Genomic DNA, 18,148 nt, shown 5'->3' with positions numbered 1-18,148 from the left:
CATATATTTACAATTTCGATAGGCTATGCTAGCTCAAACATCGCGTAAAGCTATAAATTTAGTCCGAGTGATCCAACATTGCGTGAATTTCTACGTTAACGTTAGTTGCAAAATAAAAAAAAACAAAAAAAAACTAAAGGACAGTAAATTGCATAATACACTTCCTGAATTGTACATAAACTTTGTGAGTTTGTATGAGCCGTACAACACCATGTGACTTCGTTTATATGTACCTGTATTCGTGTTCCCTGATTGTCTAAGATGTATAATGTAGAGGAGGTGCAGCCCAACATTTCTGTCAACACATGCTGTGTATATATTGCACAGTTGCTTGTACTGTGTCATCCAAGTGGTATTGTTCCGTCATCGTGACTTGCTAAGTTTGTATTGTGAATTGTTGAAATATTATTTTTCTAAAGACAAAAGCAATAGTGCTTGGCTGGGATATTGTAACGATTGTGTTCCAAGCCATTCACTTTCGTGTTTTGATCGTCATTGATCTGAGTGACGCTTTGGTCACGTTATGAGCGGGATCGGTCAGTCGTGAATGGTAGATAATAAAGAAATAGTATAGAGCGAAACAAATCCTTACGTTATACCGGCGCTGCATTCATGTTGTTTAGCTTTAGGGCTATACTCTTCATACATTATATTTCACTGCCTCAGTTATTCTGTACACACACTATAAAAGAACGTTGTTTGGATACCTGTTTCCAGATTATGGCCTCTAGAAGCTCTGATCATTGATATGCGGAACGTGTACGCATGTTCTAACTGAAAAGGAACATCCCCAGATAAAACCTTTACACATACGGGAAAAATGCATGTACCAGCGCTTTGAAAATAATTCATTGCCAAAATGTTAATTAGCATATAAAGACGGAAACACACATGTGCGAAATTACAAAACCGACTGATGGCAGAATAAGACAATGAGATTTCAGTATAGCAACCCCAAAGAAAAACAGCCGTGGACCGTTTTGCATGTATCGCTACAAAATACTTCAGCTATGGTTGCTGTAAGTAGCATGTTTGGTCTACGGCAAAACCACGAACGACGTCCGGACAACATTTTTTATACGATACCGCCAGTCTCCGTAACACCAAACCAGGTGGGCATACTATTACAGTTTTGCACAAAAGAAACGAACAGATCCTGCTGCCACATGGTAAAATAAAATACAAAAAAGAAAGAAAGCTAGTTTAATTTCTACAAAAATCACCAATGACGTTGTGAAATACCATACTTTTGCTTAGTATAACATCACTCAGTAACAAGTATAGCATAACTAGAATTTATATAAAAATATCGAATAAATAACCCGCATAAGATTAGAGAAGTTATACAGACAACAGATAACAGCGCAGAAGTGACCACAGTTTGGGGCGGGAAATGCAGAAATTTCATGCGCAGGAAACAAGTATTGCAGTGAAGATATGTGGGTGTGTTCTTCTTTCGCCGCCGGATAATGTAGAAAAGAACAGTACTTTCCATCTCGTAGGCAAGCTCATGATGTCAACTGGCAGTTCCAAGTGGTGTAACGCTCACGCAGGCAGTCCAGGTGATGCTGTGGGCCATGGTCATCGGCTTGAGCGCGGCCTGCGTGCTTTACCGTTTCGAGTGGACACGCGGTACAAGGCACAGCGAGCTGGCAAAGGTGTCGCTGGCCTTTTGGGATCGAATACTATGGGCTTTATCCCTGGCAGTGTTCACTTTCCTCCTTGCTACCAGAAGAGGAGGTGAGTCGCATTTGCTTTATGTGGTTGCGTATGAGGCTCGAGCAAAAAGAAACAGGGCAGAAAAGCAATAGCGAATGGAAGACTTGAGAAGGAGAGATTCAGAAAAACTTCTTCCGTCATTACACCGTCCAGACATTGCACAACAAATTTTTGATACAGAATTCGTGTTTTACAGCACATATAGAGCAGCGCTCATATTCACATAACATTCTTACGCTAAAATTGTTCGCAAGAAAAGATTTCAGCGAATCGTTATGCTGGGTCTATTATTAGTGAATGCAGCCGGCCAATTGCTTACAGCATTCACGAGCGAAAAGGTTTGTGGACTTGGCCCCTGGTGGTGGTGATGATGATGATATGATTTAGTGGCACCCCTTTCAAAAAGGGGTGACGACAGTAGTCACCTAGCCTGCTTGAGCTAATCAATTAGGCTAGATATATTTATCAGTCTAGGATTTTGCCTGTCTTCTTAATATTTTATCTCTTCCTCAATATCTTTGTATCTACCTTGTATTCAGTTACCTACGCCTGTAACGGATCCGGTCCTATCAATTTCTTCCTTGCTTGTTTTCCATCAATACACGTATCTTGCTTATCTCGACTGCTGGCCGGTTAATGATTTCAGGCGCCCTTTGACGGCTAGGTCTACTACTTCCACTTTTGAACAGTTAACGAAATATGTTTGTCGGGAGTGCTTTTATGGGTTACCCGGAGTACAAAACAAAATTGTTGTAATTTACATTGTATGCGCGCAAGTGTATGTGTTCTCCTAAGTAATACCTATATGTCATTCTCTTCGGAACCACTATCTTAGTGCTGTACTGTGTGGCGACATGTCTCTCTAACGCTAGGTTCGCGAAATTTGCCAGGCGATAAGATGAGATTAATCATATATCAACAGATAGAAAAGGATCATCAACGACGTTGCTCCAAAAACGCAGGATACGCCGTAGTGTTCACAGTGATGCTGCGTTCACACAGGTGTCGTTCTGGAGCTGAATTTCAATTGGATACGCCTTGCAATCTCACGGGATACAATTCGTAAATTCCAATATGTGCTATAAGGGAATTATTTAGAAAGTTAACTAGTGATTTTTTCTTTAGTTGAATATGTATTTCGATTTGTCTTGCAAGTAATGTCCGCCTCTCTGAATCATCCAGTTTGAAGGCTAGAATTATGTTACCTGCAATAGGCGATTTTTTATAGATTCTCGAAAACTTAGAAATGATCACCCCGTACTTAATGAAGTTTTGTACTACCACTCTCCTCTATAACGCCATATTGTCCTAGAGGTACATAAATAAATGTGCTGTTGTTGTCTCTGGGAGCCTCAGCTGGCCATTTGGGCTCGGAAGCCACGGCCCTGAGCCCACATTTTGACACCCTACGAGGAACAAGCTGGTGATTATTTTCTATTAGATAGACGTTGTTTTTTTATTTAGTTTGGCGCTTTTTCTATCCTTTTTACAACGCAGCCTTTAAGGACTTGGTTCTCCAGGATCCTGTCCACGTGTAGAAAAAACTATCATTATCACCATTGGCTCGAGCAGCGTCGTCTTCTTCCGCAGCTGGCTCGTTGGCGCCCCTGGGTTTGCGCTCGTGCCGTTGGATGCCGTGCCGAGCACGCACAGATCGCGACCGTAGACCGACCGGCGTGTACGACAATTTCGGCTCCATGTGCGTGGCGGTTTCCCGCCAGTTGTGCCTTGGCACAGGTGTCACAACGGATGACTAACATGACTGATAGGTCATGACATCAATAACATCACACGGTCATCAGTTACGTCACGGTTAACGATAATAAAATCACGTGTGGCACATACCCGAGGTAGGTATGCGGGTATGAGCCAGGGACAAGAAAGAAAGAAAGAAGGTAAGAAAGAAATGACGTGTGGCTCATACCCACCTTGGATATGTGGGTATGAGCCGCCGAGAGCCGGAGCGAGAGAGATCTCACAGGATTCTGACGCTGCCGTGCAGACTGCTGCGGCTATGAACGCTGTGGCTCATACGCTAGTATATTGTCACGACTAAAGAAGACAACGAAATGAGGGACACGAGCCCAAGCACCTCTTTCTCCGAAGAAGGTAAAGTTGGCGCGGTGTATTATTCTTGGGCTCGAATATAGAGCTCGTGTTTGTTGGCATCGTTCTGTGTGCTGTTTTTCACATCTCGCGACAGTGGTGGAGGCGCTGGGTACTCCCTGATGCCCGGAACTCCTGTGCGGAGTGCAACGCCCAGTTCAAACCCGCAACCCTACCGGCATCGCCGGCAGTGTTTGTCAAAAAGAAGGATGGCAGCTTGCGCTTCTGCGTCGACTACCGCAAACTGAACCAGGTCACTAAGAAGGACGTTTACCCACTACCCCGCATAGACGATTCTCTCGATAGACTACGGCATGCACGCTATTTCTCGTCAATGGATCTAAGAAGTGGCTATTGGCAAATGGAAGTAGACGAAAGAGACCGCGAGAAAGCAGCATTTGTGATACCTGATGGCCACTATGAATTTAGGGTACTTCCCTTCGGCTTGTGCTCCGCGCCGGCAACATTTCAGCCGCTAATGGATACCGTTCTATCAGGATTCAAGTGGCAAACGTGCTTAGTATATCTAGACGATGTGATTGTATTCTCTGCGACATTTGACGAGCACTTGAGGCGACTACGTGCTCTTTTTCAAGCCATAAGATCCGCCGGTCTCACGCTAAGCCGGAAAAATGCCATTTTGGCTTCGAAGAGCTTCTTTTTCTAGGCCATGTTGTCAGTAATGAGGGGGTAAGGCCTGATCCGGAAAAGATAGCTGCCGTTGAACATTTTCCTGTGCCATCCGACAAAAAGGCAGTGAGACAATTTTTAGGCTTATGCGCATATTACTGGCGTTTTATTCAGAACTTTTCACGCATTGCGTCGCCGTTGACACGTCTCAACACTGAAGACGTAGCATTCGTATGGGATGAAGATCAGCAGAAAGCATTCGACGAGCTACGGCAAAGCCTTCAAAATCCACCGGTCCTGGGACACTTCGATGAAGACGCCCCGACAGCAGTTCACACCGATGCCAGCAATATCGGCTTAGGAGCTGTACTTGTACAGTGACAAGACGGCGCTGAAAAAGTAATAGCTTATGCAAGTAGAAGCCTTTCCCGCACAGAAGAAAATTACTCCATACACCACAGAAAACGAGTGTCTTGCGGTGGTTTGGGCAGTGATCAAATTTCGCCCATATTTGTATGGCCACTCATTTGATGTTGTCAGTGGCCACCACTCACTTTGTAGGCTGACGAACTTAAAAGACCCATCAGGACGATGGGCGCGCTGGAGCCTTAAACTTCAAGAATTCGACATGGCTATTGTGTACAAGTCGGGAAAGCGGCATGCGGATACCGACTGCCTTTCTCGTGCCCAATTCGAACCTGCAAGTACGGAAGATGACGACGCTACAGCGTTTGCTGCAGTTGTCAACACGACTACGCTGGCACAGCAGCAAAGCGAAGACCCAGCATTGGAGCCCATTATTAGCTTCCTGCAGGGTCGCAATGCTACTATGCCAAAACGTTTTGGAAGAGGACTTCCATGGTTTTGCTTACGCAACGACGTCCTCTATAAAGGGAACTTTTCGCAGAACGGAAGCCCCTACTTGCTCGTCGTTCCACCATCTCTCAGGAATGAAATATTGCAGGCATGCCATGATGAAGCAACATCCGGCCATTTGTGCTTCCCACGAACGCTCTGCTGAGTGAGACAGAACAATTACTGGCCAAGATTGACGGCGACCGTTCAACAGTACGTCCGCACATGCCTTGATTACCAGCAGCGGAAAGTGGCAGCCATCAAGCCAGAAGACTTCCTCCATCCTATCGAAGTACCCAGAACTCCATTTGCACAAGTCGGAATAGATCTGCTAGGCCCATTTCCAACTTCTGCTATGCGACACCGATGGATTATCGTAGCCACGGACTATCTCACGCGCTATGCCGAAACCAAAGCTCTACCACGGGGAACGGCCAATGAAGCAGCTCGATTTTTTATAGAGAATGTCGTACTGAGATATGGCGCCCCCACAGTAATAATAACTCACAGAGGAGCTGCATTCACAGCCGAGCTATTGGGCAGAGATTTAAGAAGCAACGGCGTACCATCCGCAAACAAATGGACTCACGGAGCACTTCCGGATATGCTTTGCGTGTATGTTGATGTGGAGCATAAAAATTGGGACGAGATATTGCCCTTGCATATAATACGGCTCAGAAAGAGACAACGAGACCGTTCCAATGTGACCGTTCCGCGTTCTCCACGGTCACGATGTCACAACGATGCTCGACGCAATGTTGCCGCATGAACATGGATGCGATGGCGTCAAAACTGATGCTGACTACATTACTCAGCGTGCTGAAGAAGCCCGACAACTTATTATTCCACAGGGTTCCGTACTCGGACCTCCGCTCTTCCTTATTTTTAGCAATGTTATTACTAATGAAATCAAGTCAACTGTACGTCTGTTCACTGACGATTGTGCACTGTACTGTAATGTGGAGAGTGTGGCGGATTGCATACAGCTGCAGGAAGATCTCCATCGTATCAAAATGTGGTGCAGTTTAAACGGAATGAATTTGAACATTAATAAATGCGTGCATGTCAGCTTCACAAAAAAGTAAATAAACTGCGTTATCGCTACTATCTAGATAATCAAGTTGGTCACCTGGAATCTTCGTATAAGTATATCGCAGTGACTTTATCTGAGGATGGATCATGGTCCGAGCACATTGACTGCATTGTGCGCAAGGCCGGGGCTTCACTTGGTTTCCTTCGAAGGAACCTCAAGCACGTGGGAAGTCACGTCAAAGAGGCTGCACACAAAGCCTACATAAGGCCATTACTTGAGTACGCCTGCCCTGTGTGGGATCCGTCCCATTCTGTACGAATTAAAGCGTTGGAACGCATACAGTATAGTGCTGCAAGGTATAAAATACCTTATAGGGCGATAGAATCGGTTTGATAGTGCAACGGAATTAAAAAGAAATCTAGGATGGACTCCTCTAAGCGAACGCCGCAAGAATCTTCGTCTGAAGCTTTTTTACAAGATATATAATAATCAAACTGGAATCAAGGCCTCGACATATCTGCATCCTCCATATTACTTGTCCACCCGAAGAGACCATGTGTTCAAAGTTCGGGAGTATGCCCCCAGGACTAACCTTTTTAAGTATTCTTTCTTTACGAGGACCATATCGGAGTGGAATTTGTTACCGGCTGAGGTTGTGAGCCAAAACTCTGTTGATTTGCTTTATTCTGTATTATGCCCCTCGCAATAATGCCAATGGAGCTGCGAGTTTTGTTTGAATAAGAAGCGCGACAACTTGCACGGATACGTATTCGTCGGCAGCAGGAGCACGATGCAGGGCGGTATAATCTTCGCCACCGAAAAGTATCCTACGAGCCTGGAGAGAGAGTTTGGGTCTGGACTCCTGTTCGCCGTCGTGACCTTTCAGAGAAACTACTGAGATGGTACTTCGGTCCGTATAAAGTCATCCGACGTCTCTCTGATGTAAACTATGAAGTCGTTTCCGATAGCTCACATTCCTCAAGGCGTCGACGGCATACACCGGAGATTGTGCACGTCGTCTGGATGAAGCCCTTTTTCTCCGAATAAAATCACTGTAGCATACGCGTGGACAGATCCTGACGTCGTCACGATAAAGCATCGGGACGATGCTTTATTGGAAGGGAGGCATTGTCACGACTAAAGAAGACAACAAAGTGAGGGACACGAGTGCAAGCATCCCTCTCTCCGAAGAAGATAAAGTTGGCGCAGCCAATTATTGTTGGGCTCGAATATAGAACTTGTGTTTGTTGGCGCACCGTCGTTTTGTGTGCTGTTTTTCGCATCTCACGACAATATGACGATACGGCGGACTTGGCGCAGCAAACGCACCACTTGGCCATCGCGACGGGACAAAAGAAGACGCGGGTGTTCTTGCTCTTTGACGAACATGCCCAAGACGCTCAATATAATCAATAATATTGCTACACGCGTGTGGTGTTGATTGTTTGACCGAGGCGCGCGGGCGCCATCACTCGACAAAAGAAGAGGAAGAACGAGCAGGGCTACCGCTGTGAACCTAACCGGTCAGCGCTGCAACCACTGTTGTAAATACAACCTGTAAATAGTTGCCAGTCTTACTGACTCGTCCTTCGCGTAGCATCGTGGTGGAGGTGGAACGTTCCCCGTCCTCGCCACGGAGCTCCGAAGCGGCCGCACCGTCGTCTTCTCAGCCATGGCTTCCGATGGAAACACCCCGTCGCCACCTACACCTGCGGCGCCTACCACAACGTACGTTACGGTTCCTAGTCTCCGTGATCCTGGGACATTCTCCGCCCAAAATGGCGTTGACGTCGACGACTGGCTCAGCATGTATAAGCGTGTTAGCCGAAGCCACCACTGGGACCCTACCATCATGCTTGCCAATGTGATATATTATCTGGACGGGACACCGCTTGTCTGGTTTCGCACCCATGAGGTTGAGATATCCAGCTGGGACACTTTCAAAGAGCGGCTTCGCGACCTCTTTGGCAACCCGTCAGGTCGCCAACAGGCTGCGCGAAAGGAGCTTGCTACCCGTGTCCAGTCGTCGACAGAATCGTATGTCGCCTACATACAAGAAGTGCTCGCGCTTTGCCGGAAAGTCGACGAGCCGAGGTTGACCGAGGTTGACCGTCGATGACCGAGGTTGACAAGGTGGGCCATATCCTAAAAGGCATCGCGGACGACGCCTTCAATTTGCTCGTCTATAACGACGTCTCTACTGTCGACGCCATCGTCAAAGAATGCCGCCGCTTCGAGGTAGCCAAAAGCCGCCGCGTCGTCCCACAGTTTTCCCGGCTCCCAAACACCCCTGCCACGTCCTCTTGCTCCACTCTTCCTGCCACACGACCTTTTCAAGAGAACGTCACTTGTATCGTTCGCCGTGAGATTGAAGCGGCGAGTCCGGCCCCCCCTTCATCCACGACCCCTCGACGGTACCTTTGACCCAGCGGCCCCTACTATTTCCGTCATACAAGCAGTTGTGCGGCAAGAAATTGCAAACCTTGGCATCCCTACCGCCTGCTCTGTCTCCCGACCTGATTCGGCATCCATTCCCATGGCCACATCCTTCAACGACCAGTATTTCGCTCCCCGACCACGCAATCCTGCTGAATGGCGTACCCCCGACGACAAACCGATCTGCTTCCGCTCCCACCGAGTTGGTCACGTATCCCGCCACTGCCGCAGCACCTGGATGCCGCCGTACTGGAGCTCATTCCCTGCTCCTCGCCCATACGCCGACGCTCGCCGTTACTCACCTCGCCGTCCGTACTCTACTTCTGATGCCCCTGACAGCCGCTCCTCCGGGCGATCGCCGTCGCCTCAACGCCGTCACACCCCGTCACCCCAACCTCGCTGCTTTTCCTCGCCAAACCGCCGGACGGAAAACTAGGCCATGCAGCTCTTGGAGGTAGTGCTGCATCCCGTCCGTCGTGTACAAATCCTCCGCTGACGCTCCTCACGAACGCGAACCTGATTGACGTAGATGTGGATGGTGTTCCATTCAAGGCATTGGTTGATACTGGAGCCCAAGTGTCCATAATGAGCGCTAATCTTTGTCGTCGCCTCAAAAAAGTTCTTACGCCTGCCATCACTCGGGCCGTACGCGTCGCCAATGGCGCCACTGTTGCCGTCAGTGGTATGTGCACTGCGCGCGTAGGAATTGCTGGCCGCCACGTTCCAGTCCTGTTCACCGTGCTGACCAGTTGCCCTCACGACCTCATCTTCGGGCTCGACTTTCTGACGACGCATTCTGCCCTCATCGACTGTTCCACCGGTACGCTGTGCCTCGAGCTTCCTCTTGTTTCCGACGTTCGCTCCGAACAACCGAACACCGTCTGCACTACAGCGTTTGTTCGGTTACCTCCAAAAGCCCTAACCTTCGTCGAATTAGCCTCAACGGCAACCGTGCCTGATGGCGACTATGTCGTTGCACCTATTCGTGACGTCCTCCTGACGCGCGACGTCTCTGTGTCAAACTCCGTCGTTACCCTTGCCGCTAATCGGATGTGTCTCCCCGTCATCAATTTTGGCTTGACGAAGCAAGTGTTACCTGAAGGCATAGTGGTGGCCACGCTCCGGTCTGTAGCAGACAACCACGTCACTGCTTTTGCAGTCGACGCGTCTCCAGATCCTCCTGATTACCCACAGGATGCCTTGAACATCGACGGCCCATTACGTCCCATGGTCGCTCCGGACCTCGCCCCTGACCAAGCAGCCGCCCTATATCGCCTTTTGTTGTCCTACCGCGACATATTTGACACTGAAAATCGCCCACTTGGTCAGATGTCCCTTGTTCAGCATCGGATAAACACTGGTGATGCTGTTCCCATTCACCGCCGACCGTATCGTGTGTCCACGACAGAGCGGCAAGTTATTCAGCGGGAAGTAAACAAGATGCTCGCCAAAGGCATTGCTGAGCCCTCGTTGAGTCCTTGGGCGTCGCCGGTCGTACTCGTCAAAAAGAAAGATGGCACGTGGCGTTTCTGCGTTGATTACCGCCACCTAAACCAAATCACTAAGAAGGACGTTTACCCTTTACCACGAATTGACGACGCTCTTGATTGTCTTCACGGTGCCAAATACTTTTCGTCCATTGACCTTCGATCTGGTTATTGGCAGATTTCCGTCGATGAGCAAGATCAAGAAAAGACCGCTTTCGTCACTCCAGATGGCCTCTACCAATTTAAGGTTATGCTGTTCGGTTTATGCAATGCCCCCGCCACGTTCAAACGGATGATGGACTCTCTGCTTCAAGGTTTCAAATGGTCAACTTGCCTTTGTTACCTCGACGACGTCCTTGTGTTTTCTCCTACATTTGAGAAGCACCTTGAGCGCGTTGCAGCCATCCTTGGCGTCTTCCGCAAGGCTGGGCTCCAATTAAACTCATCCAAGTGCCACTTCGGGCGCCGACAGATTACAGTGCTCGGCCATCTCGTCGATGCTTCCGGAGTACAACCCGACCCAGAGAAGGTTCGAGCAGTAACGGCTTTCCCGGTACCTCAGTCTGTCAAAGACGTCCGGAGTTTTGTGGGGCTCTGTTCTTATTTCAGACGGTTGGTGAAAGATTTCGCAGCAATCGCTCAACCACTCACAGCACTTATGAAGAAAGACGTGCCTTTTACGTGGGGTTCCCCTCAGGCTGCCGCATTTTCACGCCTTATCACGATTCTGACTAATCCACCGATCTTGGCCCACTTTCACCCGTCCGCACCAACAGAGGGTCGAACCGATGCCAGTGGTTATGGGATCGGCGCCGTCCTAGCGCAACGCCAACACGGACGCGACCGCGTTATAGCCTACGCTAGCCGATTCCTGACAAATGCAGAGCGCAACTATTCGATTAGCGAGCGCGAATGTCTTGCTCTCGTCTGGGCTGTTTCAAAGTTCCGCCCATATTTATATGGCAAGCCTTTCTCAGTAATCACAGACCATCATGCGCTGTGTTGGCTTTCGTCGCTCAAGGATCCTACTGGCCGGCTCGGTCGTTGGGCTCTCCGACTACAAGAATATCCCTACACAGTGACGTACAAGTCGGGACACCAACACCAGGACGCAGACTGCCTCTCTCGCTACCCAGTCGAAGACCCGACCTCTACGTCTGAGCCTGACACCGACGCCTGCGTTTTCTGTGTTTTTCCACTGGTACATGTCGCCGACGAGCAGCGCCGTGACCCATCCTTGCGTGTCATCATTGACCGCCTGGAATCTCCACTTGCCGACAGTTCCCTTCGCTTATTCACACTTCAAGCTGGCGTACTCTACCGCCACAACTTTCACCCCGACAGCCCAGCATTACTCCTTGTGATCCCTAAACACCTTCGCTCGGCTGTTCTCCACGAACTTCACGACCTCCCCACTGCCGGTCACCTCGGTGTGTCACGTACCTACGACCGGATCCGCCGACGCTTCTTTTGGCCTGGGCTTGCTCGCTCCGTTCGAAGATACGTAGCTGCGTGTGATAAATTCCAGCGACGCAAGACACCATCGACGCTACCTGCTGGGTACCTACAACCAATCGACATTCCCGCGGAGCCATTCTTTCGGGTTGGTTTAGATTTACTTGGTCCCTTTCCTCTTTTTACCTCTGGGAACAGGTGGATCGCTGTGGCCACTGATTACGCCACGCGTTACGCCATCACCCGAGCGCTCCCTACAAGCTGCGCCACAGATGTTGCCGATTTTCTTTTACGCGACGTGATTTTATTACATGGAGCTCCGCGACAACTTCTCACAGACCGTGGCCGGACATTCCTGTCAAAAGTTATCGCGGACATCCTGCAGTCCTGTGCCACGAGGCACAAGCTATCCACGTCATACCATCCGCAAACTAATGGCCTCACGGAGCGTCTTAATCGCACTCTAACAGACATGCTCGCGAAGTATGTCTCTTCAGACCACACAGACTGGGACCTCACTCTGCCGTTTGTCACCTTTGCCTATAATTCCTCGTGCCGCTACACAGCCGGCTATTCCCCATTTTTACTCCTGTTCCGCCGAGAACCAGCACTGCCCCTCGACACAACTCTCCCTGTTCACGCGGCACCCACCAGTGAATATGCACTTGATGCCGTCGCCCGCGCTGCTCACGCAAGGGAAATTGCCCGTGACCGCCTTCTGAACTCCCAAGAGAGTCAAAGGGGTTTGTACGACCAGCGACACCGAAACGTGCACTTCCCGCCTGGTTCTTTGGTGCTTCTATGGTCTCCGTCGCGTCAGGTCGGCCTGTCACAAAAACTGCTGTGGCGTTACACAGGCCCCTACCGAGTGCTTCGTGCCGTGACTCCCGTCACATACGAGATCGCCCCTGACGCCCCATCTGCTTCCCAGTTCAGCGATATCGTGCACGTTACACGACTGAAGCAGTATCACCCTCCCAGTGATGACATTTAGACGCTCCGGGACGTCGCTTCTGCCGCCGGGGGATTATGCTACACGCGTGTGGTATTTGATTCTTTGACCGAGGCGCGCGGGCGCCATCACTCGAGAAAAGAAGAGGAAGAACGAGCTGGGCTCGCGCTGTGAACCTTACCGGTCAGCGCTGCAACCGCTGTTGTAAATACAACCTGTAAATAGTTGCCCGTCTTACTGACTCGTCCTCCGCGTAACAATATAAATGTATAAATTCACTATAGCAATATTTACTACAGCAGACCCACCATAGTCATAGCTTCACTGGCTTCGAACTTCACAGTAGTGGAAGGGCTGTGAATGAATTTTTTTTTCAATTTTGGCCGATGTGATTCAGTAAAAGTTCTTGAAACTTCTTAAATTCAGTCTTTCATTCGTATTCATCTAGAATACATTGCATAGTAGTTCATCTTCACCGTTAGAAATGTAACTAGGCATCAGCAGATGCTGTCAAAATCCATGACGTTGCCGTGAGCTGATGCAGGAATTTGAAAGCAGCGTTGCTACCTGTTTTTTTTGGGGGGGGGCCTTTGTTGGCTCACCAAGCTTCTTCTTTTGGTTAGAGTGGTTTTTTGGTATGCTCAAAAAGTAATTTACTAACATAGCTCAAATCACGTTTCTCTTTAGTGTCCTTCTAACAAGGTTTTCCAGAGACTATTTTTTTCTTGCGTTTGCGATGTGCTAGGCTTTTTAATGCGCAGCAATTTTGGGGGGTTCCGGCAGTGAAAAGCGCTTTTCTTTGTACTGCGACAATTTTGCTTCGTTTTTCCCCCCGTCTATGGAAACCAGTCTTTCGACGCGGAAGTGCTTCAAAGCATCGCGGTGAATGACACAGCTCTGAACCAGCAGAAGATATGAAGCAGCGACACGGCCATGATGCCTCGGAGTCTGCAGAACCGTGCGAGACTGATGACAACGTTTCGAAATTCATGAGCTCACAATACTTACAGTCATCTTATATAAGTGAAGGGTCCTTAAATGACGTTACCCGCTACACGTTAGCTGCCATGGCGCACGAAAAAAGTGTGTGCGCTGCGTATTCGCCTGTCGGAACCAGTCAAGAGACAAAGGAACAAAAGCGTAATTGCTTATAAAACACAGCATTACTAAACAAGCTCACCCTTAGCTAGGTCAGACATATACGCACAAATAATTCAAAAATCAACATTACATGCGAATTACCAATTTCTTTTGGGGCCAGTGGTGTCGTCCCACCGCGGGCTGCTGTAAATAGGAACTGAAGTCACAAACCTTTTCGTATGACAGAGGCATTTTACAACGTAAGATGTTATGGGCTCATTCCAATAGCCGTTTCGGGTCGCGATGATGCCGCCGCCGCCCCCGCCGCGTAACTGCTATCGCTGGAAATGATAAAGCAAGTACCCGATATCCACCCGAATCGAACCCAGGACCGCTGCGCGCGAGTCGGATACTTTACCACTGAGCCAGGCAAGCGCCTGTGGTTGAGGAAAAAAACCCTATAAACGCAGACGCAGACGATCCGAGCCTCCTGCAATATGGCGGCGCCATCTAGTTAAGGCGCAGACGACAAGATGCCATGCAAACGAGGCGCGCAAATAAAAACGCGATCCCCAGTCTCCGCAAGTATGGTGGCGCCATCTAGTTAACGTGCCTGCAAACGCATCGTGCGCAGCTCGCCATCGATGCCCGGCAGGCAGTTCAGATAGTTCTCGTCAAAACGAGGCGAAGAGACTTTCTCGCGAAGACCCTGGTGTGCGTGGTGCCGAAACCGGAGCTACTCTTGAGCCGCTCCACCAGCTTACGCTGTGACTGAGCTGCGTGTGCCGCGCAGGCCTGTGACCTTTCTTTATTTCGTTGGCCGCCTTCGCTGATATTCTGTCAGCCATCATGATTGGCCACACTTGTTTCTGTAAACCCTTTAAATACATGAACTCTTCTGTGAGTACGGGCACATTCATTGTCTCAATTCAAATTGATGCATTCATTTACACAGACAGAAATACCACGAAGGAGACTTTTAGTTGTTTTTCGCATACGGTCTTTCGCATTCACGCGGGTACCTCGATTATATTGTTCTCAGGAAACAATATGTGCTGCCGGCGCAACTGCGCATGACGGGCATTTACGAAGTAAAACACTCTACTCGCAAACATATTCGGTCAAATCAGCCTGCACTGGCTTACAACACGTGCGAGAAAGTGCTGCAATGTTTGTGTGCTGGAAGGCATAGAGTAGCGTGAAAGACAGTCGTAATGAATTTCAACGAATACACCCTGACCGAAAGAAATGAGCTGTACCTTCGGACATTTTCCCAGGAATATGCATCTTAATAAATTCTAAACCTAAAGTATGGCCCACATCCTTTAAGTCCTTCATAGTGGTTTTCAAATTACGGAATATGTGTCTTCAAAGCTTCATTCCGATCACACTTCACGCTAGATTAGTCTTGTTTCAAACATTCGAATTGGTATTATATTTAATTAGAGAGATTTTGATTTCTTACTGCAGCATTAACCCCAGATATTTATGTTTTACCTTGTAGGTGTCGTGCAACATGTCCCATGACCTTGAAAATGTAGATCATGGTGTCATATTGAATTATTCATATTTTAATTTTCAGTTCTGTTTTCATCTTTTTGTCGTTATCGTAGAAGTTTAATTTTTAGTTCTGTTGCAATCGGTGTGGAAGCTATCCATCGCGCACTTTTTTCCGCATCGGAAACGTAATTCTTCCGCATTTAGTAAGCAGTGTTTTCCTCTCATACTATTCTTTATTTATCATCTCTCACGCCTAATTGGCAATTCAGGCGATAGCGGACGCACAACCAAGACCAAGAAGGAATGGAAAACGAAAAGAAAGATTTAAAAATACGGGCCTATAATAATAATAATATTAATAATAATAATTTTAATAGCTCTATTGCAGATTCCCGTAAAACTATGGAGAAAATTGATCCGGCAATTCTCGAACATTGCAAAATTTGCACATAACTGCGAAGCGATAGCAGCGACACAGTGCGTGACAAGTCGTACGCCGTGTTCTTCCTCGTCAGCGAAAGCGCGGGGCCAAATTCGCTGCAGGTATCGAGACCGAGGAATGCGCGAAAGGAGGGGATTCTTTTGTATTTTTGTCGTACATTTTTGTTCGTACAATTCTGATCACGAAAAATACTAAAAGCACTTTATTACTTTGCTTTGTTATCTATAGGCTCTGGTATATATGCGGCGTGCTTAGGGGGACTCTCCCGAATATTTTGAGCGACTGGGCTTCCGCAGCATCCACGTGCACCTCAGTGCACCAGCGTTTCAAGGCACCCTCATCGCAATGTGCTTGCGCTTCCTGGAAGTTAACCTGCTAGCTCGTGCTGTGTAAACAAACAATGGTATGAAAGCAATGGCTGTCTTTAGCGCTACGAGCCCAAAGAAAGTCATTCAGAGCCATTCTACTTTGTGAAGGTGCATGACCAGCGGAGCTGTATGTGAGGTCTATAGACGACCGATGACGGGTCGTGGGCACACTGATGTTCGTGTAACATTGAATGCCGAACCTTTCCACGCGAGACGCCACGAACCCTTTTCCGTCTGGCCGACACACGTCTATGTTGAAATCACCCAAAATTACGATGGGAGTGGAGTCGGGTTGATCAAACCAAAGCTGCATACGCTTGGCGTTTGCGGAATGACCTTCGTCCGTATTAGGTGCCACCCGCCGTCACCGTGCACATTCCCGCTTCTGTTCACGACGGAGTTCTTCGTAGGCGCACCTTCTTTCGTAGTCCTCACCGCACGCGGCCTACCCATTGCATGGGTGGAAGGCAACTGAGATAAGGTTACGTGGTCAGCTGATAGAGCCCGTGACGTCAAACCACAATCCATAATAAACAGTGTCTATTCCGGTTTTTTGTTTCTATTACCATATTTTTATCACAATACGTTTTGAGACTTCTAGCAATTAAACGCAGCTGGGGGATACTCTTTTATCACAGTTTTTATCACCGAGATCGGCCGGTCGTGAGCTCTGGGGTAGCCGCCATCTTTTTTGCCGACGCACGCAAACTGCCAGAACCTAGTGTATAACAGCTCCGCGTAGAAACAACGGAATAAAACGACGAAAAGATACGCTTTAATAGCACAGGAACAATGGATCTTTCTTTTTACTTCTGTAAGTGAAGTATTCGTTATTATCATCTGCAGCTTCAGAGGCTGTCAGGCGGCCTGAAAATGTGTAGGGCAAATTGATGTGGGCAGTACAAGCTACATTCCTCCCCTTCGACTAAGTGCAGAATGCATAAAGCCGAATTCAAAAACCAATTCCTACGCAATACGGTGGCTCGAATGAATAGCCACCTTTGAGTCTTGGTATCGAAGGTATTCCTAGCAAAGGCGACCCGCCAATGTAAAACAATTCTTACGAACGAATTTTATCGCCTGTATTTTTTGTGCTCACTGACTTTGCTCACACGGTACGCGGAAAAGCATGAACGCGGCCTTTGAGGGCCGCTGAAGAAATCGAAGACGAGCAAAGGCTCGAACATTCTCCTGGGGCTCCTGCTTCTGTTCCAGGTTTTCTACAAAAGACGCTGTCGGCTGCTCCACTGGCGGTGCTGAGTAGGCTTTCCTACGGCATCTACCTCGTCCACTTCCCGTTCTACTTTCTGTGGAAGAGCGCGGTGAGGGAGAAGTTGTACTTCAGCACGTTCAATTTGGTAAGTGCTACCACGGAGCAGCAGTGCGCCCGTACGCTTTTGCTTGCGAAAGGCTGCAAGATTTACCGGAATAAAACGACGAAAAGATACTAAAACACATCACATGGGAATTTCCCAAGAGGCCTCCGCACATAGACAGCCCAATAATACTGAAACATCCACTCATGAGGAATAGACAGTGGGAGGCATGGCTTGCGGACGAGGGCCGGGAGAGCCAATTGGCTCTTCTGGACCAAGCCCAGCGAGCCGCTCGTGCCAGTGGAGCCCTGGAATAGGGGCCCCAACGAGCGTGCCTTCTTTTATTTATTTATTTTCAATAAAGTTTTACTCACTCACTCAGCGGCTACCAGCTTCTATTGTTTCCAGTGAGTGCAAAACCATTGCACTCGCTGGTACAGAGAATAGAATGCACTGGACTGAGCGGTTACGCTAACGTACGCTTGCCGAGGAGGACGACTTTCTTACTACCGAGTAGCACTAATATCGTCGACGAAGCGTCATTGATAACCGGCTGGCAGTCGGCGCAGTGTGGCAGTGGCTGATGAGGATGATGCCTCAATCAATGGCACAACCCAATGTGGGGGATAGGCCACGAACCGGGTGGTATCATGATCGAAATTTAAAATAAATTAGTTAGAAATAAGTAAGTAATAAAAATTGAAGGAAAATAAATGAATCATTGAAAATGGGAAATGAACCGATAATAAAAGAATTAGGTAGTCTGTAC

General features: G+C 48.4%; 1 protein-coding gene across 1 annotated transcript in view; it reads left to right on the top strand.

Annotated features, from left to right (window-relative positions):
- The window catches only part of LOC125944163 (O-acyltransferase like protein-like), a 124,626-nt gene that overhangs the window by 99,050 nt on the left and 7,428 nt on the right, over positions 1 to 18,148 (top strand). Inside the window, exons 13-14 of the mRNA XM_049664374.1 lie at positions 1,554 to 1,740; positions 17,279 to 17,421. Coding sequence (XP_049520331.1) covers positions 1,554 to 1,740; positions 17,279 to 17,421 — 330 coding nt within the window. The remainder of the gene's footprint in view (positions 1 to 1,553; positions 1,741 to 17,278; positions 17,422 to 18,148) is intronic.

The sequence above is a fragment of the Dermacentor silvarum genome, chromosome 1, assembly GCF_013339745.2.
Source record: "Dermacentor silvarum isolate Dsil-2018 chromosome 1, BIME_Dsil_1.4, whole genome shotgun sequence".
NCBI classification, from domain to species: Eukaryota; Metazoa; Arthropoda; class Arachnida; order Ixodida; family Ixodidae; genus Dermacentor; species Dermacentor silvarum.
Note: the sequence above shows the minus strand (reverse complement) of the source record. Positions and strands in the feature narration are given on the sequence as shown.